The sequence below is a fragment of the Perca flavescens genome, chromosome 3 (genome assembly GCF_004354835.1).
Source record: "Perca flavescens isolate YP-PL-M2 chromosome 3, PFLA_1.0, whole genome shotgun sequence".
Lineage (NCBI taxonomy): Eukaryota > Metazoa > Chordata > Actinopteri > Perciformes > Percidae > Perca > Perca flavescens.
In genome coordinates, this window is record NC_041333.1 from 131,499 (window position 1) to 155,522 (window position 24,024).

General features: G+C 41.1%; 1 protein-coding gene across 1 annotated transcript in view; it reads right to left on the minus strand.

Moving 5' to 3' along the window:
* Window positions 1–915: 915 nt before the first annotated feature.
* The window catches only part of pitpnm3 (PITPNM family member 3), a 140,962-nt gene continuing 117,853 nt past the window's right edge, over window positions 916–24,024 (minus strand). Inside the window, exons 11-20 of the mRNA XM_028574362.1 lie at window positions 19,014–19,220; window positions 18,702–18,850; window positions 13,846–13,962; window positions 4,939–5,055; window positions 4,688–4,836; window positions 4,357–4,506; window positions 3,910–4,093; window positions 3,362–3,490; window positions 2,807–3,195; window positions 916–1,210 (exon numbers count right to left, since the gene is read on the minus strand). Coding sequence (XP_028430163.1) covers window positions 2,881–3,195; window positions 3,362–3,490; window positions 3,910–4,093; window positions 4,357–4,506; window positions 4,688–4,836; window positions 4,939–5,055; window positions 13,846–13,962; window positions 18,702–18,850; window positions 19,014–19,220 — 1,517 coding nt within the window. The 3' untranslated portion in view covers window positions 916–1,210; window positions 2,807–2,880. The remainder of the gene's footprint in view (window positions 1,211–2,806; window positions 3,196–3,361; window positions 3,491–3,909; window positions 4,094–4,356; window positions 4,507–4,687; window positions 4,837–4,938; window positions 5,056–13,845; window positions 13,963–18,701; window positions 18,851–19,013; window positions 19,221–24,024) is intronic.

The window sequence follows — 24,024 nt, forward strand, 5'->3', positions numbered from 1 at the left end:
TTCCTCATAGAAAAATATGTTTGACTTAGAGAGTTTTGAAACATGGCCACAGTTAGACTCAATTCAACCCAGAGTGCACAAGACAGCATTGGATTTCAACACAAATCTATTGGTTCCAGTGCAGCTGTAGTAAATGGATACAAGGGCATCCCGGTGGAATTTCAACTGGCATGGGGTGTGTTGTACAATATTCTGCAAGCTACTGCAACTACTACCAAGAAAGTGAACTAATCCTGCCAATGATGATAATTACATTGTCATTTTAAGCACGAAGTTCTGATAACTTCTATCAATTTGTAAACATTTTTTGGTCAAACCAATACTTTCCTACAAACTATTTCTGTTTAAAACTTCTATTAGTTACAGTAACCAACAGGCAGCAACAGTGCACAATGTGCAGGAAAAACTAGAACTACAAATACAACTCTTTGTTGCTGAAGTGAGTACTGCAGCTAAATTGAGAACCACTGCGGTGTACTTCGATAGTGCAAATGCGACCTCAGGGGCCCAAGCCGTGCGCGAGCTGACCCGGTCTGAAGCGGCTTTCGGAAGGCCTGTTCTGCCAGACTGGTTGAGGGGACAGAAGGTGGTAGTAACCACAACGCGAGGGAGACATCTATCAGTGGAAGTGGAATGCAGGCAGAGGCCAGTGTTCGGCAAAGTTGGCTCATTGGGGCTTCAGATCGCAGAGCTCGTGTACATATTGAACCTAAATGTCACAGTGCTTCTGTGTCCAAAGGCCCACACAGAGATGATGAGTGTGGACTATTTACATGGGTGGATGGTTAGTTCAGGAGTCAGTCAACATGGCCACCTGTCAGCACAGCAGTGCTAATCTGTTGCCAAAGTCTCAACAGGTTCAAAGTCCCCTCTGTCGTCCCATTTGTCATCCTCTGAAGTGTTTGTGTGTGCATGAATATCAATTATATATCAATATATATATCAATTATCTCAAGTACATTCTTTTGATTTTACAATTGGACACAATTTAACTTCCCACAGACATTCGCAAAAATCATTGCCATCCCTCGGCAACTGTTTAAAGTTTCAGGCACAAAGACTAAGTGATGTAATCCGCAGCGCGGGTCACGAAAATAAAAGAAGAGCCGAACAGGTGGCAAAGTGTGGAGGGCCAAGCAGGAGGTAAAGCTGAGCTGCGAGGGATACCAGCAGAGGATCCAATGTACATGTACAGTAGGTAGAGGTGACACTGTCAAATGAGAGAGGAAATATTAGTGAAGCTTCTCACATTCCAGGAAAAGTTAACACATTGATTAGCGCTCGTGTGTTCCGGATTAGCATATTTGTTCTTACAGGCTCTCATGGTGACACAGCTCTAGTTTCCATAATTGCACGGACAATATTTCTGAATCAAGAAATGAGTGGATTTCAAGCATGGGAGAACATCGTAGTTGTAGCTCATCAGTACTTGCATAATCATGGGCAAATTTACATTCAGTCCTCCGAGGGAGCTGCTGCTAATAATATCAATCCAGGTTGCCACATGAATATTAAGTATAAAGAAAAATTGCTCATTGTTTTTTTCCTTTCCTGCTTTGCATCTTTCATTGTTCCTTTCTGATCTTTTTTCCTTTCTTTCTGCTCTGAGGCTTTTCGCTTTTTTATAAAAAAATAATAATGCCTCTGTGACTAAAAGTGTAACATCCATAATGTATCAGGTACATCAAAGAACATTATCTAATCAAGGTGGACATTTATTGACTTTGCTGGAACTCAACAGAGGCGAGCAAAGTCAATCTGTGTTAGCTTCAAAGCTTTGCGGAGCCTTGAGCTCTTAAAGGCTGAACAGACAACACAGGGAAATAAAAGGTAAAGGGGCTGCATTATTCAACGATGCTACAGGGATTGTTATTCTTACGCAGGAAACCATAAAACACGACTTCCCAGGTGTTGCAGCAATTCGAAGAGGTGGATTGCCACTTTGATGCTCTTAACTACCATCTGATCATAGGCTGTCAGAGAAAGCCTGTGCATCATTGAAACTGAAGGGAAGATGTTTGCTTTGCACGACAGAAAGCCTTTTTGTCCATTGTGAAAAAAGCGACCTTCACCACCTTATTTGATGTTTGCACATTTCATCCCTGTTTTTGTCATCCACTTTAAAATGAGGAGAATTGATTGGGTTTTCACAAAATTTGAGGGACTGACGCATGCCATTGCTCTGCTCTGGCATTTTCTAAATTGAAGGGACACTCCACCAATTTTACACATGGAGTACTACTCAGTCTGTGAAAGGCTGTCGCATTATGTATTTTGAGGATCTGGGGGAGGCTTTCTAAAATCTGAAATAACCCTGATGATCTCATCAGATTTATCTGGGCTTGTGCTTTTATAACAGAAAGTCTGTGTTACAAACTGGAAATTAAATAATGTGGGAATGTAGGAGGCAGCGTGGGTCAAGTTACATTATTGGAATTATAGACTCCTGTGTTTTTGGTGCTTGACCTATACTTGGGATAAAAAGTCAGGATATCTCAACCTCTGCTGTTTCAAATTGTTGCTGTCTTTAATTATGTCTCTTATTTCCCCCAAACTTCGGAGCTCCTCAACTTTATTGAAGTAAACTGCAATGTTTACAACAAATACATTGGGCAATTTTTTTTCTGTTCATCTTTGTTTTTCAGACTGAAGCTTGTATATGATTGTCTGACTGCCTCTGTTCACTGCTTGGGAGTACAAAGGTTTTGTTACTGACAAGATTGGGGGCTAAAACTACAAGTTAGTTTTAAGTTGTAAAAACCTGGACATATTCTTTAATATATAATATTCAAACATAAGATCTCACATTGGCCCTGGACACTATGACCGCTTTGTTCTCCTCTTCTATCCTCCTGCAATCCTTCCATCTCTTTTTGGATGTCAGGGAGTGGTGTCTCCACGAAGTATGGAGGGCCGTCCCCATGGGCCTTGTCCGCCTCCTCCCCCGTGGTCCTTATCTGACTCCGGCTGGCTCTGGGCTCGCTCAGGCTTTGGGTTGGGTGTGCACGGCGGGTCGGGCTGTTGCACTGACATGGTCCTGCGCAGGTGGGTGCGCTTACACAAGAAGTCCGGCTTTGCTGAGAGACCAAATGAGCCTTTCCTTAAGACCATACGAACTGAAGGGGATTTTTTGGGTCTGGCTCTGTGCCCAAACTGAAGGGTGGAGAGGTGCGCTGCATAGCCCTCGCTCAGGAACTACACATACCACACAAAGAAAGGGTTACAAAATCAGAAAGAGAGTTGTGAGAAGATTTAAGTAAATGAGAAAAACCAAGAGGAGAACCAAAACCTTTCAAGTGAAATAGGCAGAAAGAAACACCATGAAATGCTCCAAAGACAGAAATAAAAGAAATTGAACTACCTGGCACTGATTTTGGTACTTCTTCGAAGGTCTGCCAACAATATAGATCTGTTGGGGGCAGAGGCCGAGCATGTTGTAAACAGAGATGTCCTTCATGGAGCCATAAGCAGAGTTGATCTTAATGTGACACTGGCGAGAGAGGGAATAATCAGTCAGAGATGTGTGTGGCATTTCGATGCAGCGCAACCCAAGGCTACAACACTGAGCTCGCAAAAGAGTAATGCGGACAGAAAGCGAGAACCCTGTAGAGCAAAGAACAAAATGTTTCACATGCTTTGTCAGAAAGATTAACTGCCCAGTTAATGTCAGAACATTACATGTCATTTAGCTGACGCTTTTATCCAAAGCGACTTACAATTGCTTTATATCAGAGGTTGCACGCCTCTGGAGCAACTAGGGGTTAAGTGTCTTGCTCAGGGACACATTGGTTGATGTATCGCAGTGGGAATCAAACCCAGATCTCCAACACCAAAGGCATTTGTCATATCCACTGCGCCATCACCAACACCCCAACCAAGAACAAAGGATGGCATGTCTCAGAACTGTACCTCCTGTATGAGGTTCCTGAGGAAGATGGTCTTTTGTCGCAGGGGATCATGAACCAAGCCTTCAGAAAAAAAGATCATCCCATGGGGAAAATTGTGCTGCGAGAGCCAGGACACCACACGCTGCTTCTGCATATCAGGGCGGCCTGTGATGTAGATGATCAGATATCCCAGGTCCTGCCAATGCCTGCATGTGAATACATAGCATCAAACACACTTCGAAGTCCCTTTGATCAGTAGTGGCTTTCTCACGGAGAAGGACAGGCTTTAAGCGCCAGGTGTGAAAACAAGCATACACATCTACTCCTTAATGTGTGTCCTTCTAAAGCTTTTTGTCAAACTCTGGAGAGGTGAATTTCATTTACACACACAAAGGAACACACACACACACACACACACACACACACACACACACACACACACACACATTCGGAGGCTGTCACCAGTTACCTGACGACATCAACAGCTCCGGGGCGAACCTTGGGGTCACTGCCCATGATTGACACACTAGCAGCAAAAGAGCCATCGATGCTGAAGACCACACACTCCATGCTCCGTGGCAACACAGTCAGGTAGGCCTCTGCACTAGTTTGATCGCCCCTTGGCATAGAAAAAGAGAGACAAACTGCATTTGCTAAACATGGCCCATTATACTGCACTCTCTAGCTAGAAGAGGGCACAAATATAGGACTTGTAACTAATGCTCTCATTTTTCAATGTATTGCTACATCGTATTTGATAATGCAGCACTCTGAAAAGGGCAGGCTACATGGATGCTTACTTGACCACCATTTTAATTGGATAGACTCCCAGGCCGAGCTTCTTGCTCTTGGGTATGGTATATGCCACTCTGCCGCTGCTGTTGGTCACCTCCGTATCAAAGTGCACCCAGCGTCCAGACTGAGGTTGTGTCATTAGCAGGATGTCCACCTAAAAGAGGCAGGATGGGTCAACATGTTGAGGATTAACTTACATTTTTGATAAGGAAAAAAAAGTATATCTGTTGTAACCAATCATGTTGCTGGGTTTCACCTTTTCTCCAGTCAGAGTGACCATGTCCAAGGGACCGTACATGAAGCGACCAACCAGAGTTTGAGGCCCATCCTCAGTGGAAATGACATCATTCACCCTGTGGTTGGCAGTGACGTTCTACAGTAGATAACAAGAAGGAGCATAAGAAGCACAGTTCAGTCAGGACACTCCAGTCAGAGATTTTACTGTGATGTGTGTTAGGTGATGCTCTGGAACCAATCTCAGCATTCACTGATGAAGACTGTGAGATGAGGTAGGAAGCTCTGAAAAAAAGCTACTAAGTGGACTTTGAGTTGAGATTTTTTCACACATTAAGACTCCAAGATCAATAATTAACTTCCAAGTTAAAACCAGAGAAGTAGTAGTAGATAACTTTATTGTCCCCGTGGGGCAGTTGGGTTTGCGGCACAATCGCAAGACACTTTATAACAAGACATCAGACATAATACAAACAAATAATTATTATATCAGACATCGACAAACAAAAAATGAAGAATATACATCACACACTACAATACACTATACACCCTTGGGTATGGTCAGACCAGCTGGACGACTAGCTTATTCTGACTGATTTAAGGCTTTTATGGCTTGTGGTACGAAAGAAAATTTGTATCTGTTCTTGATCAGAAGGGGTAAGCAGAAACGACGCATAGATGGCAGTAGTTTAAAATGTGATGCCAGGGGGGGAAAGCACCTCAGAAGAGCCAGATAACTTTTGATGAACACGAACAAATACCTAAAGCTGCTTCAGTTGATATTTTATATTAACAATGTTTTATATCAACATACGCTACCTGCCTAGGAGCAAACCACAGACAGTCAAAGTTAGCGACAAGCTAACTAAAAAAGCCACGTATTTATGAGATTAGTTTTGTGACTTTAATTCCAAGCAAAACTTCTCAAGTATCAAACAAAAAACACTAACTCAAGCAAAATAATTGTCACCTCAAAGGTAAAACTTAAAACTTGCAAACAAAGCATTTGTGTAGTTGTAAACTATTGGTCTTTTATTTGTTTGAGATGATGAAGTTTTTGCTTGTCATTCTGACACAAACATTTCGCGTGGGCGGGTCTTACAGGGGTGCGTCCCCCATTGGCTAATGAGTGTTAAGGGAAAGTTAAGGGAAAGTTTGAGTGACAGCTCAGCTTCAGTGCAGGTAAACTAACGTTAGAGACTCAGAGTCTGGTCTGGAGGACACACAAGCCACTCCACAGGGGATTCCTACAAGATTAATAAAGTGTAAGTATTGATCATATATATTATCTGTGATCTACGTTGCATGCATGGTTACTAAACATTTGTTGTTTCGTTGTGTTAAGTTACTAGCTAGCTAGCTAGTAAAGCTTTTTTAAGTTAGCATTTAACGTTAGCTATACTGCTAACGTTATCTAAAACTTGTAGCCACGGGCTACCTTACTGAGCTAATTTACCATGGGAATCATGTATTCTTCGTGAGGCCTTACTCAATGGAGCTGTATTAATTATCGTCTTCTCTCTGTAGAGACCTGCAGGACCCGAGCAGAGCTACGATGCTCTCCCAGGTCACCTTAGGTTAGTAACGTAGCTATATTATGGTCTATTAGGAAAAATGATTATCCAGCTAACTGCTAATTGTTGTGGTTGATTGGCCTGATAATACACAATGCTAGGGTATTGGTTAAGTTGTGCAATGTAGAAGCTGTGAATGTAATATATTATATATAGAGTTCGACACATACATTAGATAATGTTCCATCTGTACAAACTGTTTCTTCTTTCTTTGCACTACCTTAAGATGGCAGATAACGGATGTATTTTTTGTATTTTTTAGCACTGTAAATGTCAACAATATTTAGCATTAATGCATAGTGTTACTACTGTCCAAACTATGTACTTTAACTAACACACCAGGCCCTTGACAAATACTTTGCTTAGTGATCCTTATGGTTTGATGTGATGTGCATGTGTCCTGGTGGCTGGCCATATCTTACTTTACACATGTAGTCAACGTGGAGGTAGGAATCTAGAAATTCTGATCAATAATATTCCAGAAATAAGTGTTCCAGTAGTGTTCAGGAAAGCTAGAAAAATGTTTCTAGAGTGCAGGCTTTATTACAATTATTTATTATTGAGCTAATTTCAAACACTTTTTATTATCCAATAAGGTACTTCAAGCTTTACAATAAGAAGTCAAGGAAGTGAAGGACTACAGCCACATCCCAGCCCTTCAGAGATCTTTCCTGCAGAAAAGGCTGTGGTCCAGACTGGAGCGGTGGGCCATCAGTGAGCTCAGGAGACCACATGATCCCAGGAGACCAGGAGTCGTGTGTGATATTCCTGCACCACCCTCAGAAGTGTTGTTGCAGACACAAGTCAGTAGAGAAATACAGCTTGCCTTAAGTGAAACTGAATATGTGAAATATATATATAACCCAATTACTCAGTATGTTTGTGTATTGTTGGTGATGAAAAACTGATCCTGACCTGTGATGTACTGCAAATAATGACTGAGTTCCAGCTTCTTCTACCAACGGGGCCCCAGCAAAATATCTTCAAATATCCATTATGTATGTGAAGTTTTATATTGGACTAAAAATAAAGCATTATAATAGTCTCAACCTTATTTCCTGTTTTATATAATGAACCAAACAGACAAGGGTGAATGTAAAAAAATGTTTTAATATATTATGTGCATTTTAAAATATAATTACAGTAAGACAATGTAAGCAAATTAAATTACAGGACAGTATACTGTAGTAGGATATATTGACATACAATGGACTAAGAAACTACAAGTACACCAATGAAAACTTAAGAAAAAGGTTATTGTAAGTGTTGAGTATCTGAGCAAAATATGATCAATACATACGCTATTGGTCTATACCCTGGCTGTTTGAAGCCTTCGCACACAGTGTTTCCTCCACAGAGAGACCGAAGGCTCCTCTCCCTCTGCTGCTCCCACGTCCTCCTGGTTGGTCGGCCTGCTGCCTGATGTGAGCTGTGATAGAAAACTATAATAAAGTTCCTTACACAAATCAAATGGTAACAAAGTTCTTACTGATAACTGAGGCTTCCAAGGTTGTGATTTACAATTAAAATAACTTGCTTTTAAGTAGCCATTAGAAAATGTGTAGGCTTTAAAACTACTATGAACATTTTCCTTACGCTGACTTGCTTGCAAATGCAACAGAAGACATGTAATTAGAGTTAGGATAGCCAGTCTGTGTCATAACTAGGAAAGTACAGATGAGCACAAAACTATAAAGATGAACCAGTTTAGATGCTAACACTGCATTTATAGCTATACAGCTAACGTTATCTAAAACCTCTAGATACAATACATTATATTGAGCTTCTACATTTACCATGGGAATCAATACCCTAGCATTGTGTATTATCAGGCCAATGGAGCCACAACAATTAGTAGTTCTCTCTGGATAATCATTTTTGCAGGACCATAGCATAGCTACGATGCTAACCCCAGGTGACCTGGGGTTAGTAACGTAGCTATATTATGGTCTATTAGGAAAAATGATTATCCAGATAACTACTAATTGTTCCATTGCTATTGCCCTGAGAATACACAATGCTATGGTATTGGTTAAGTTGTACAATGTAGAAGCTGTGAATATAATGTATCTAGAGGTCCACACATACTGTACAGTATAAATGCAGTGTTAGCACTGCTTAACTGGTTCATCTTTATAGTTTTGTGCTCATCTGTACTTTCCTAGTTATGACACAGACTGGCTATCCTAACTCTAATTACATGTCTTCTGTTGCATTTGCAAGCAAGTCAGCGTAAGGAAAATGTTCATAGTAGTTTTAAAGCCTACACATTTTCTAATGGCTACTTAAAAGCAAGTTATTTTAATTGTAAATCACAACCTTGGAAGCCTCAGTTATCAGTAAGAACTTTGTTACCATTTGATTTGTGTAAGGAACTTTATTATAGTTTTCTATCACAGCTCACATCAGGCAGCAGGCCGACCAACCAGGAGGACGTGGGAGCAGCAGAGGGAGAGGAGCCTTCGGTCTCTCTGTGGAGGAAACACTGTGTGCGAAGGCTTCAAACAGCCAGGGTATAGACCAATAGCGTATGTATTGATCATATTTTGCTCAGATACTCAATTAACACTTACAATAACCTTTTTCTTAAGTTTTCATTGGTGTACTTGTAGTTTCTTAGTCCATTGTATGTCAATATATCCTACTACAGTATACTGTCCTGTAATTTAATTTGCTTACATTGTCTTACTGTAATTATATTTTAAAATGCACATAATATATTAAAACATTTTTTTACATTCACCCTTGTCTGTTTGGTTCATTATATAAAACAGGAAATAAGGTTGAGACTATTATAATGCTTTATTTTTAGTCCAATATAAAACTTCACATACATAATGGATATTTGAAGATATTTTGCTGGGGCCCCGTTGGTAGAAGAAGCTGGAACTCAGTGTCAGTCATTATTTGCAGTACATCACAGGTCAGGATCAGTTTTTCATCACCAACAATACACAAACATACTGAGTAATTGGGTTATATATATATTTCACATATTCAGTTTCACTTAAGGCAAGCTGTATTTCTCTACTGACTTGTGTCTGCAACAACACTTCTGAGGGTGGTGCAGGAATATCACACACGACTCCTGGTCTCCTGGGATCATGTGGTCTCCTGAGCTCACTGATGGCCCACCGCTCCAGTCTGGACCACAGCCTTTTCTGCAGGAAAGATCTCTGAAGGGCTGGGATGTGGCTGTAGTCCTTCACTTCCTTGACTTCTTATTGTAAAGCTTGAAGTACCTTATTGGATAATAAAAAGTGTTTGAAATTAGCTCAATAATAAATAATTGTAATAAAGCCTGCACTCTAGAAACATTTTTCTAGCTTTCCTAAACACTACTGGAACACTTATTTCTGGAATATTATTGATCAGAATTTCTAGATTCCTACCTCCACGTTGACTACATGTGTAAAGTAAGATATGGCCAGCCACCAGGACACATGCACATCACATCAAACCATAAGGATCACTAAGCAAAGTATTTGTCAAGGGCCTGGTGTGTTAGTTAAAGTACATAGTTTGGACAGTAGTAACACTATGCATTAATACTAAATATTGTTGACATTTACAGTGCTAAAAAATACAAAAAATACATCCGTTATCTGCCATCTTAAGGTAGTGCAAAGAAAGAAGAAACAGTTTGTACAGATGGAACATTATCTAATGTATGTGTCGAACTCTATATATAATATATTACATTCACAGCTTCTACATTGCACAACTTAACCAATACCCTAGCATTGTGTATTATCAGGCCAATCAACCACAACAATTAGCAGTTAGCTGGATAATCATTTTTCCTAATAGACCATAATATAGCTACGTTACTAACCTAAGGTGACCTGGGAGAGCATCGTAGCTCTGCTCGGGTCCTGCAGGTCTCTACAGAGAGAAGACGATAATTAATACAGCTCCATTGAGTAAGGCCTCACGAAGAATACATGATTCCCATGGGAAATTAGCTCAGTAAGGTAGCCGGTGGCTACAAGTTTTAGATAACGTTAGCAGTATAGCTAACGTTAAATGCTAACTTAAAAAAGCTTTACTAGCTAGCTAGCTAGTAACTTAACACAACGAAACAACAAATGTTTAGTAACCATGCTTGCAACGTAGATCACAGATAATATATATGATCAATACTTACACTTTATTAATCTTGTAGGAATCCCCTGTGGAGTGGCTTGTGTGTCCTCCAGACCAGACTCTGAGTCTCTAACGTTAGTTTACCTGCACTGAAGCTGAGCTGTCACTCAAACTTTCCCTTAACTTTCCCTTAACACTCATTAGCCAATGGGGGACGCACCCCTGTAAGACCCGCCCACGCGAAATGTTTGTGTCAGAATGACAAGCAAAAACTCAGGGAGCGCAAAGGAGAAAGCTGGGAGCATGACTGCAAACGTGATGGAGAGAGAAAAAGACTGATCAGCAGAGAAAGAAGCAGAGGGAACTGTAAACAAAAGGACATAATATCAAACAAATAAAAGACCAATATTTTACAACTACACAAATGTTTTGTTTGCAAGTTTTAAGTTTTACCTTTGAGGTGACAATTATTTTGCCTGAGTTACTGTTTTTTGTTTGATACTTGAGAAGTTTTGCTTGGAATTAAAGTCACAAAACTAATCCCATACGTATTTACCTCATGAGTTGGTCTTAAATTGGACTTAGATAAGCCAGGGGGCCAGAAACACGACGCCAAATGAATGCTAATGTTGTTCCACATCTGCTTTTCTGCTTGATAAGTATAAAAGCAACTGTTTGCTTACAAGTTTGCCATATCCACTTAGAGATGATTTTATGTGAATGTTGTGTTTACAGCTGGTTTCTGCTGCCCCAAAGTGGACAACAATTCCGTGGCGCATTTACAGAAATGTTGATTAATGTGCATTGTCCTAATCAAATAAACTTACAACCAACCAATTCAGTAATTTAAGGTTTACGAACCATGCAAAATGTACATAGAACTAAATTTAACAGGGCAGGAGGCCGGAGAAGTGACGAGTGTTAAAATCCTAAAAGCATTATATATGGAAAGCCTATTATTATCTACACTGTTTTTATATATAGTAGTATAATATACATATCTTTTCATACATATTTCTTATTTTTATTATAATTTCTCTTTGTTTATTTATATTTCTTTATTTCTATTCTAAATGGGAGCAACTGTAATGTAACCCAATTTCCCCCTGGGGATCAATGAAGTAATTCTGACTCTGATTCTAAAATGTGGACATAAATATATACTATATATATATATATATTTGACTATGAAATAGCTTCTGTGCCTTATTGAACAACAGGGAGGTGCCATTGCGCTTTGATGTGTTGCATTTCCAGATTTCATGCCCAGCCAAATGCCACTGTGCACACTGTGGGACCTTCCAGAAAAGAATGTTACTGTACTGCTGTATTAAGCTTCCTTGTCTTGTTCTTTTCTCCATACTGCACCATTCAGTGAGGACATCCAAGTAAGCAGCAGAGAAGCACTAATCCCTAAATCTCTTCTTGCTGAGATGGTTGCATTTTAATAGCATATTAAAGGCACACTAATGTATCATTCTCACACTCTGTTGTGGGCCACCATGACAGAAATTGTAATTCTCCTGCCGACTTCGCTGTCATTTCTGTAACCTGTACTTTATCCTGGAGAAATTTGCACGGCACCCAGCTCTTTATCAACACCCTGCTTTCCCCGCAAAAAAGTGTTTTTGAAGATAGTGTGATAAAAAATACCATTTCCTCAACAAGCTTGCGCAGGATTTAATGTTTAAGAAGAGCTGTCCCAGTTTATAAAAAAAACATTCTATAACACAACTCTATGAGTACACATAAGTAACAGCAACAAAGGCCGTATGATGATTCCATCTTTGTTGCAGTGGTTTTATCAGGAGCGAGAGGCTGCAATGACATTGTGGTTACCTGAAAATGCACTACTGTTTATTGACAGCACTCACCTAAAGATAATGGAGCATCTGCACATTATAAATATTGCTGAGTGCAAACATGTTGTGGTTGTAGTTTACTGTTCAGCTAATGATAATTGATTTAAAGGATGTGACATCCGACAAGGAAGTTCAACATTTCCAGCTGTTATCCTGCTTTAGCTTTGTCGACAACTAATTGTTTGCCAGCACGAGGTCTTCCTTACTGATCCAGTGATGGCACACATGCAGAGCATGCAAACCAAATATACACACACCTGGGCGCGCACACACACACACAACATATCATACATAAAAATCAAAGCTACTGTTGGACTTGAGGAGGCCTGACAGTGTTCATACATTTCCCCGACTAGGTACTCTGTGCCATCATATGTGAACACTACAAGCGCCTCAGTATCACCATCCGCTTGCACCAAAAGTGTGAAAGGGATGAGTTTCAGAGTCAGACCACCTCCTGTGACAGAGCAACGTGTACAAGAGACAACAGCCACACTAGCGGTCCCTATCCGGCAGTGACAAACACCTCTTACAAAGTCGATGGGAGATCAGAAATAGATGCCAAGTCTCTCTGAATAGTATCACTCTGCAGCAGATGATCTGGCTGTGCCTAGATTGAATCAGCACGGAGCACGGCTCTTAAGCTCCACATACTGAATCGTATTTAGGACGGGGCAACTTTTTCAGAGCTGCTTTTCTTCGAGCACTTACATCAGAAACACATCATTGGGCCAAGGGCGAGGCATGAACAAGAAGACACTGACAAAAGAAAAACTTAGTACGCTCAAATATAGATATGTTTCCATGGTATTCCCGTTTCATAGTTCTATTTATAGTCTCATGAAAAGCAAGCCATGACTAAATTTTTGTCTTTAGAAAATGGCAGATAAAAGGAGCACTCGGTGGATAGCAATGTGACCTTGATTGTTCTACTCTGCAGGGCTCAGAAGCATCAGGTAATTGTGTGTGTCTGACAGCTTCAGTGCTTCAAGGTGTAGAAAGGTGTGTTGAAAGTGTGGGTGTGAGTGTGAGTATTAAAGAGATTCAGGTCACTGGCCTTTCAAACGGCACTGAAGCACTAAAACCTCAGCAGTTAGTGATAACTGTGTATCTAGTTTGAATGAATGCAAGGCCATAGTGGCAGAAGAATAATATCTGCTGTGTGCATTTGTGTGGGTGGGTTTATTTCTGACAATGAGAGGCATCTTAGAGACTATATACCATGTTGTGTATTATCTGTTGTCCAGGCCAAAGTGCTTTGTTAAAATACTCATGAATTCCTTTACATAAAGTTTGAATATGAGCTTCTAAAAGTGATGTGATTTGCCATAAATTCACATTTCTGTTAGCAGAATAAACTGGCGCAAAAGTATATTTATACAAAATGAAGCACAAATAATTCATTACCCTTAGTTTGACATGTGTCCTGCGTCTGAGCCATTTTTCGCGTGGGCTGGAGGGAGAGAACAGAGCAGAGCCCAACTTGTCCACTTCCTGGGTCTTCACACAGTCACATCGCATGAGCTGTCAATAAACACAGGTGTTACAGAGCAGGCATTTCCACACACAAGCCTTTGAAAACACATCCTTCCGTTAAGCAGACAGAACAGGTTTCCTTGTCAGTAATAGTCTCACCCAGGGTTTCTGCAGGTTTCACCAAGTCAAATTTAAGACGTTTAAAGACCATTATAAATTAAATTTATGACCTATATCACAACTTTTTAAAGGTTCCATGGCATTTCACTTGATGAGGTTTTTTAACATTAATATGAGTTCCCCCAGCCTGCCTCTGGTCCCCCAGTGGCTAGAAATGGTGATAGGTGTAAACTGAGCCCTGGGTATCCTGCTCTGCCTTTGAGAAAATGAAAGTTCAGATGGACCAATCTGGAATCTTCTCCTTATGAGGTCATAAGGAGCAAGGTTACCTCCCCTTTCTCTGCTTTGCCCGCCCAGAGAATTTGGCCCACCCATAAGAGAGAGACATCATGGCTTTCAAACGAGCAAAGTGGCAGTTGGTCAAGGCCACACCCCCACCCTCCACCTTGCCCCCCCTCTCTCCTCCTCAATAGCTACAGACACAGAAATGGCACATCCTAAGGAAAGCTCATTGTGGAACTGGCTCTAGTGGCTGTAATTCTGCACCAAGGCTGAATTTCAGGAAAGAGACTTCAGATACAGTATTAGGGGACCACTAAGGTCTATATAAAAGAGACTTCAGATACAGTATTAGGGGACCACTAAGGTCTATATAAAAGAGACTTCAGATACAGTATTAGGGGACCACTAAGGTCTATATAAAAGAGACTTCAGATACAGTATTAGGGGACCACTAAGGTCTATATAAAAGAGACTTCAGATACAGTATTAGGGGACCACTAAGGTCTATATAAAAGAGACTTCAGATACGGTATTAGGGGACCACTAAGGTCTATATAAAGAGACTTCAGATACAGTATTAGGGGATCACTAAGGTCTATATAAAAGAGACTTCAGATACGGTATTAGGGGACCACTAAGGTCTATATAAAGAGACTTCAGATACAGTATTAGGGGACCACAGAGGTCTATATAAAAGAGACTTCAGATACAGTATTAGGGGACCACTGAGGCCTATATAAAAACATCCAAACAGCACCATGTCATGGGACCTTTAAGACTCCACAGAAACCCTGCTCACCTTAGCACTTTATTGCACATTTAGAAATTATGACATAATAATAATAATACTAATAATAACATGGATTTAAAGCCGGAGTTATGTTTAGGGATCTTAGAAGAGCAGCACTGACACAGATTAAGGGCTCAGGGCAGATTTGAAACTTGAATAAAATTACCGCGCGCACTACTTCAAAGAAGCTATGCATATTATTCTTGACTCTTGGACGTAGAAAAGCTCCTTGTTTCATAACATTGTTAGGCTCTTACATACTGAGCTTGGACTCTGAGAAAAGTAAATGATTCAGTTTCAACAAATTATTTTGTGTGCAGCCCTTAAAATTCCAAGCCGGTCCTTTACTATGACGCAGCATCAAGTGGAGCTGAAAACCACTGAACCAAAATAAATTTCTTTGGGTTTATTAGCTTCCTGATGGCGTCGATAGCACTTTTTTCCTGTGTGCTCTGCTTATTCCCCTCACGTTTTCTCACAAAGACGACATGCTGCAGCAGATAGTAGCAGGGTGAAAAAATCTTTATCATTTTCTTCTCTGGAAACTCTGCTTTCTAATGATCAAGTTCAAACACTACACTTGTCTTGTTTATTTATTCCTTTTTGTCCCTGCTCTTTCTCCCTGTCTGAGGATTCAGAGAACATGCTCAGGCAGCTCAGTATAGCTGGTGGTAGTAACACTACCACGGCTGAAGGTTTAATTCTCCCTTATTACTAGACATACAGGTGCTGGTCATATAATTAGAATATCATGAAAAAGTTGATTTATTCCATTAATTAGTAGTAATTCCATTGAAAAAGTGAAACTTGTAGAATGTATACATTCATTCCACACAGACTGATATATTTCAAGTGTTTATTTCTTTTAATTTTGATGATTATAACTGACAACTAATGAAAACCCCAAATTCAGTATCTCAGAAAATTAGAATATTGTGAAAAGGTTCAATATTGAAGACACCTGGTGCCACACTCTAATCAGCTAATTAACTCAAAACACCTGCAAAGGCCTTTAAATGGTCTCTCAGTCTAGTTCTGTAGGCTACACAATCCTGAGGAAGGCTGCTGACTTGACAGCTGTCCAAAAGACGACCATTGACACCTTGCATAAGGAGGGTAAGACACAAAACGTCATTGCTAAAGAGGCTGGCTGTTCACAGAACTCTGTGTCCAAGCACATTAATAGAGAGGTGAAGGGAAGGAAAAGATGTGCTAGAAAAAAAGTGTACAAGCAATAGGGATAACCGCACCCTGGAGAGGATTGTGAAACAAAAGCCATTCAAAAATGTGGGGGAGATTCCTAAAGAGTGGACTGCAGCTGGAGTCAGTGCTTCAAGAACCACCACGCACAGACGTATGCAAGACATGGGTTTCAGCTGTCGCATTCCTGGTGTCAAGACACTCTTGAACAAGACACGGCATCAGAAGCGTCTCGCCTGGGCTAAAGACAAAAAGGATTTTCCAACAGGACTTGGCACCTGCACACAGTGCCAAAGATACCAGTACCTGGTTTAAGGACCATGGTATCCCTGTTCTTAATTCGCCAGCAAACTTGCCTGACCTTAACCCTATAGAAAATCTATGGGGTATTGTGAAGAGGAAGATGCGATACGCCAGACCCAACAATGCAGAAGAGCTGAAGGCCACTATCAGAGCAACCTGGGCTCTCATAACACCTGAGCGGTGCCACAGACTGATCGACTCCATGCCACGCCGCATTGCTGCAGTAATTCAGGCAAAAGGAGCCCCAACTAAGTATTGAGTGCTGTACATGCTCATAATTTTCATGTTTATACTTTTCAGTTGGCCAACATTTCTAAAAATCCTTTTTTTGTATTGGTCTTAAGTAATATTCTAATATTTGGAGATACTGAATTTGGGATTTTCATTAGATGTCAGTTATAAACATCACAATTACAAGAAATAAACATTTGAAATATCAGTCTGTGTGTAATGAATGAATAGAATATACAAATTTCACTTTTTGAATGGAATTACTGACATAAATCAACTTTTTGATGATATTCCAATTATATGACCAGCACCTGTATGTCTAGTAAGTGTTACTACCTACTGAGCTGCCTGAGCATGTTCTCTAAATCCTCAGACAGTGAGAAAGAGAACCGAGACAAAAAGGAATAAACAAGACAAATGTAGTCGTTGAACTTGATCCTTAGGAAAAAAACAAAGCAGCATAAACTAGCCAGATTTGTTCAGATTTCAGTCATAAATTCAATGGTGTTTGATGAAATGGCTCCCACTTGCCTGAGGCTCAGCTGTAAGGAGAAGATGAATCCTAAACATCCGGCGCAAGACAAAGTGTGCCAACTGTTGATAGTGACCCTTACAGTCATTTTGCAGACTATTGCACAATCTTGAAAAATGGGTCTTTATATCATCTAGTGTGTTCTGAACTGTAGATCCATATGGCATGACTCAGGACTGGATTATAGCTCAACATACACACAATATTTATGATTAAAATGTTTGGGTAAATCTCTCTAAAAATGCTTATTTCTTATTGCTGGCTATTTCCTTCACCATAAAGTGGTGTTGATATTACTGGCTTGTGGTTCTGGGTATAAAATATCCTCTGCCCACTGCCTCCACTTTTTACCCCCTACTGTACATATTTCTTGTAGGTGGTTTTGTTATAATATACAGTATCATACAGTTTGTAGTCTTGCATTGCCAGACCTTCCTCCACAGTGCTGGCTAGTCCACACAGCATTCCGGGTTGGGAGAAAAACATGCTCTTCTTTGGCTTTCTTTAAACCAATCACAATCGTCTTGGGCGGTGCTAAGCTCCAGACGGAGCCACGGTGCCTCTGCTAAATAGTCTCAGGAAGGAACTTGTTTTGGTGGAACATGTGTACGTTCAAAAGTAGTTTTAGTCGTGCAACAGAAAACTCAGATTGGACAGATAGTCTAGCTAGCTGTCTGGATTTACCCTGCAGAGATCTGAGGAGCAGTTAACCATAGTCCTCACAAATCCACCGGAGGTTAGAACACCAACACAAAGAAAGAGGAAGGAAACATCAGGCCTAAAATGAAAGAGACTATACAGTTTGAAACATTTCACCATATATCTCACAAAGAGCTAAATGGACGATGCCGTGACAGCAAGTGGCTCCCTGCTGCTCTCATTTGGTTATACCGACATGTCATGTCAAAACAACCACGAAGGCTGTGGACTTGGAGACGTTTGCATAAGACATGGTGCATATGCTAACTCATGGCCTCAAGAGTCTGGAGATGTGCCATACTTTGTCACTTTGTTTCATTTAGTCCCAGAGCAACGTGCTTAGAGAACCTCTGCACATTTGATCCGACAAGTTCAGTCTTTTGTAACTCCAGCCAGCAATTTCAGAGACTGTGACTCACACAGCAACTACTTTTCCCTGCAATGGGCTTTGTCTTGTTATGTACTTTATGTTAGTTGCCTAGCGCTGTTAACAATAAAGTATGCTAATTATGCACAGAGTAAGTCTTTAATGGTTTTGGTATGCTAATTAAATGTATTTTTAGTATTTTATTTTAAAATGTTAAACTTGCTGGGGAAACAAACAATAGTATGTCAATGAGGCTTTCCCACCTGCCGGAGAACAAAGGCTGCTACATCAGTGGACTCCCAGTAGGATGCATGGAAAAGGTGAGGCAGAGCCACTGTTGGGAAGGCTGTCAGCACATCAGGGCAGTACAAAGCATAATCCAGCCTTTTGGAACCCCACCAGCTACCGGAAACTGAAAGGCACACACATATGCAACGACAGACATGTGAAAATCTGGTCAGTTTAAGAGCTGTGAAACCTCACAAACCTGAATTCATCTACAGCAGATAATTAAGGATAAATAAGATAGGGCAGTGTAGCTTCTCAGTCTCTCTCCTTCCCTCCCTCCTACTCACTGTTCGCGATAGTGTTTCCCAGCTGGCCAATGGAGCAAATCGACATTTCACTTTCCACACTGGTCACGCTGGCTCTACGACCTCCCTCTTCTCCTCCTCCTCCTCCTCCTCCTTCAGTCTTTGTCTCAGAGGACGTCTGTGAAGCTGGACCTTTAGGAGACTGCTCACCTTCCAAAAACACATTTGAATGGCCTTGGATACTCTCCGCTAGGGTGGGTGAGAAGAGGAGCAAAGGAGAAAAGACCAGGACAAACAGAGAGGGGAGAGGAAAGGAAATGCTTTGATCACACAATTGACTGGCCTCAATCTTTAAATCAATGCTGGTATTTTGCCTAATGAGATAGTGCCTTGCAGCGTATCCACTTGCTTTGTGCTTTATTAAGGAAAACCAAAGACAAGCACTAAGAACAATGACAAAAATGGCTCCTACACTTCATGGGGTTAAAAAAATCAAGCATTGACTTTGGAAGTCCCAAAAACTTTTTTTACGGATCGTGTGTTTGTTCTCCGATAATACTGCACAAAAATGAACGTTTTCCCTGGAGACATGTTTTTACCAGACATCATCATGTGTCTATTTGTTGTTCTCTAAGACGCAGAGCCTAGAAGGCACATATTTCATCAATAATTTAATCGTTAGAGAGACAAGTGTTCAGTTCAACAGCATATGTATCTTAAACCCTATATACATCCTGGGGACAAAAGGAGACTCACACTGAATATGTGATGCACGTCCACCAAACAGCATTGCCAAACATAGCTGAACAACAGAAGGCTGAACAACACAGCCATGAGGGCTCACCTCTTTCTTAGAGAACACTCACACAGTGTTTTCCTTCCACCGGAGGAGTTTTGGGAACTTTCGTCAAAAAAGACATGACCCTCGCTTCGCCGACAATAAATTTTGTATGACCCTCTAAAACGATTAGGAAAAGAGGCATGACCCTCCCCAACATTTTATCGATACCTTCTGTACTGGTTTGCGCTTGGTAAAAACATACAGATGCCTATTGTTTTTTTACAGCTATGAGATACTTAACCTCTGCTTTCTCATCTGACGCATCACACTCCTCTGTTATGGTGTGGGGGCCATTTCAGTAGATTTACTTGCTAACATTGTTGTGGAAACACAATAAGCATGGAACTAAATGCACACTTCCTGCATTACTGCATTACTTCAAATACTTTTGAGTTACTCCTCTAGTAAACTAGTATTCACATGAAATAAAACAATAAAATATTGAGACCATTCAACAAAGCACACATGGATAATAATCAATCGCCAATCGCGGCACGGCTGTCTTGGAACGCAATAGACAGACGGTGGCGGAATAATTCAACTAAAATGTAACAGTGAACAATCAGTGTTCGACCACAGTCTGTTGAAATGGCTCTCCAAACGCAGCGCAATCACACCATAAAACGTTAAGACACGTTAAAAAAAAAAAAGTAATCCACAGCAATCAGTGGATCCACAAAGAACGTCACGGTGTATCCAGCAAGGCCTACGTGTGTCACATTCACCAGCCAGCTCCAAACAGGTGAACGAGGCCTCTCCACTTTGCCGTTTAAACAAAGTAGAATAAACGTATAAAAGTCCAAATCTACACAAAACGCGCAATCAAGCTGACAACAAATTTATATACATGGCATTTAGGAAACCTTTATGGCAACGTTGGCATGGCAAGATGTCCAGTGCAACAGTCATTTTTGTTTTTTGCGTCCTGCTGCTCCCATTGTCAGCCAGGTAATATTTTTTTTACTAAAGCAGTATATGAAATCAGATGTATTACCTACCACCATTTAGTTGTTTTGTGTTATTTAAAATATTTATAAAATATCTGGTCGTGCCAAACGTAATAATTTTTTTAAACAATGCAATTACCCATTTCAGCCACCAGGGGGGCAGTGCTCCTCTTGCCCCCAGCAAACTCCACGTATGCGGTCAGACCCATCTGCTAGGGTGCTGGGGGGCCGAGACTGAGAGCTACATGGAAAAATATGCACCAAACAAGCCACTTTGTAATGTTGCTCTTTTCATGAATACAAAAGTTGTGTGACCCCCCCTCCCAGAGTAAAAAATGTTGGGCTACACACACATGACCCTCCCCTATTTTCCTCCGGTGGTCCATTCCATAAATACCTAATGGTCTCTTACCTGTATTATGAAACTCACAATGTTTTTCCAGCCAGACTCTAGAGAGTGTTCACGTCTGAAGCTTTGACTCCACCGCTGCCCTACACATTGTGCTCCAGATGAAATGTTGACCTCCGTGACAACCTATAAACCCATGTAATCTATACAGTATATTTGTATGTGTGTTTCAAGCCAAGACTCAATTTGCAGATGACCCCACTTCTGCATCATGTCATTTAACAGAAATATGTATCAATCCAGTGGGATGTCTTCTGATGTGTGTGTTGGAGTGCATAAACGGGGAGCTGGAACAGGGAACAGCACGGCAGAGGAAAGCTGAGATAAAATGAGAGCTAGTGTGCCTGCTTGCCTGCAAATGTAAACCAGAAGACATCATGTCTGGGGCGAATCTTGCTGCATTTCTGCAAAGAACAGATTCTCCTTTCAGCTTTCTCTGACACAATTTTCTGTGTTTACATGACTTCCACTTCCACTATACACAAACATTAGCATTACAGACCTCCACTCATGGACGGTGCATGTGCCATGCCTGCATTCAATATTTGTAACTTGGGATGAGTTTTGTGGTTGTCTGTATCGAATGATCACCCATGATAGTCAGTTTTGCTTCATTAAGCAGCCAGTTATTGGCAGATTAATACTTTCTCCACTGCCTGCTGGAGTAGTTATATATAACACGTCAGATGCAGCCACATGTTACGTCTTTGGTCTGTGAAGGATCAGCAATGGCATCAGAATACAAATTACCAGTCACCCTCTCATGCCCAGACATGAAGGAGAATCAGATGTGGTTAATAAATCTGGACTGTTGGTATGGCGTTCATAATAGAATCTGACAGACACTGTGTTCGTATCAGCGATGCTAGATTGGATAGTTTTCTGTCTAATGGTTCTGCTGTTGAGGGGCAGAAAATACCTTGATGGTATGGAATTGCTCAGCCTAATTTACATTTACTAGTACCCAACCCGTTGAAAATGTGCCTGTTTGGAACGGGCCGATTGCTTGGCCTGTGGTATTGCTGCTTGTAGAATTCTTCAAAAGCAAATTGTATCCCAAAATGACTTACAGAAGGACCCCAACCACTTCTTATGCAACTCCACTGTATAGCCTACTACTGACTTACAGTGTAGGCTACGTCTACATCAAAGGAAGACATTGTGCTACAACATTTACCTGACAGAGAGTGGGGCAGATTCAGAATGTAATCACAAATTAAAGCTACAAGCAGTGTTGGACAGGCCCTCGCACCTCCTTGCGCGTTGGGGTTACTGGCAGACGCCGCTCCATGCGCCTGTGTATTTGCGCAAACGTCAGACATCGCAAACCATCACCAATGAAAAAGGAACTCTCTGCTGAGTTCAATGATACCTCACACAAGACTCCACCTTCAACCCTTCAAAAGTTATGAAAGGGGGCGTGGCCTGAGTAAGTGTGCATGGTTAAAGTATAGGGGGGCGGCTCAGTATCCCATGTAGACCACACATTATAAGTTTCATGTTTGCCTGTAGATGTCCTCAAGCCTGGACTCTTGTTGATCTTGTTGGGAAATTTCAAGAAGAATGGACAATGTACACTGTAGTTACAACAACTTTCTTGTTCATTGCTAAACACTCAAAATGGCCACCATGCCATGCCCACACAGTTTGAAGAAAAGTCTTGATTTTAATAACTTTTCATTGTTGAGGTCTTGAGATAGCATACACCAAATTTGAAGTCCATCGGATGAGATCTGTAGGAGGAGTTCGTTAAAGTCTAGCACCTTGACCTTTAGGTCTACTTCCTGTTGCCACCAGGGGGCACTATGACTTTGAGCCAGTATCGGCCTGTAGATGTCGTCAGGGTTGGACTCTTATGAGTCCTGAAAATCAAGCCGATCGGACAATGTACACTCAAGTTACACCCACTTCCTTTTTCGGTGGCGAAACGCACAAAATGGCCGCCCTGCCACGGCCAAGAGGGTAAGCCTCTCTCCACAACGCGTAGCTCCTATGGCACCATTTTGATGCTAACAAACACTCACCCGCCATTAAAGAAACACGACAATGTATAAAAGGCTCCATTACCTTGTACCTCACGTTATGGCTCCGTAGCAGACGCTTTTATAAAAATAGGCTAACGATTGTGTCATAACCACGAGACTTACTGTCACACAGTAGAGGAATTACCGTATAGTACAGGAAAAGCTCACAGGCAGTTTGGACATACATGAGATGTTTAGGTTTAATTACTAATGTTAACTAGCATGTTAGTGATCAATAATTAGCCTGTGTCTATGTTATCTCCTTACATATACCTACGCTCGCCGTCTCTGTAAGATTGGGAATGATTGAGATTTCTCTTGGCACAGCTACCAGAAAACTTCACACTTTCAGACAGGTTGCTCACGTCACATCTACGTCTTCAAGCTCAGTTGGAGTAGTAGCGCAGTAACGCTCAGCCAGCACCAAAAAAGTGCTTCTGATACAAATTTGAAGTCCATCGGATGAAATCTCTATCCTCTCTAGCCAATTATGGTGAGTTTTTGAGTATGTTAAGCCCCTCAAAAAGGCGATTCATTTGCCGAAAAAAAAAAAGAGAATTCCTTCAGTTTCAACAGGGCCTTCGCTGCTGTCGGCGATCGGGCCCTAATTATCAGAATGTAAATGTGGAGTAATCAGACAATAGCCTCATGGACTCATGGCAGTGGGCCGTTATGAGAGCCAATCATCACCTATCTGTGTTCATCAACCACCAGACTGTTTGTTTGTGTGTGTGTGTGTGTGTGTGTGTGTGTGCGCAGAGAGAGAGAGAGAGAGAGAGAGAGAGAGAGAGAGAGAGAGAGAGAGAGAGAGAGAGAGAGAGAGAGAGAGAGA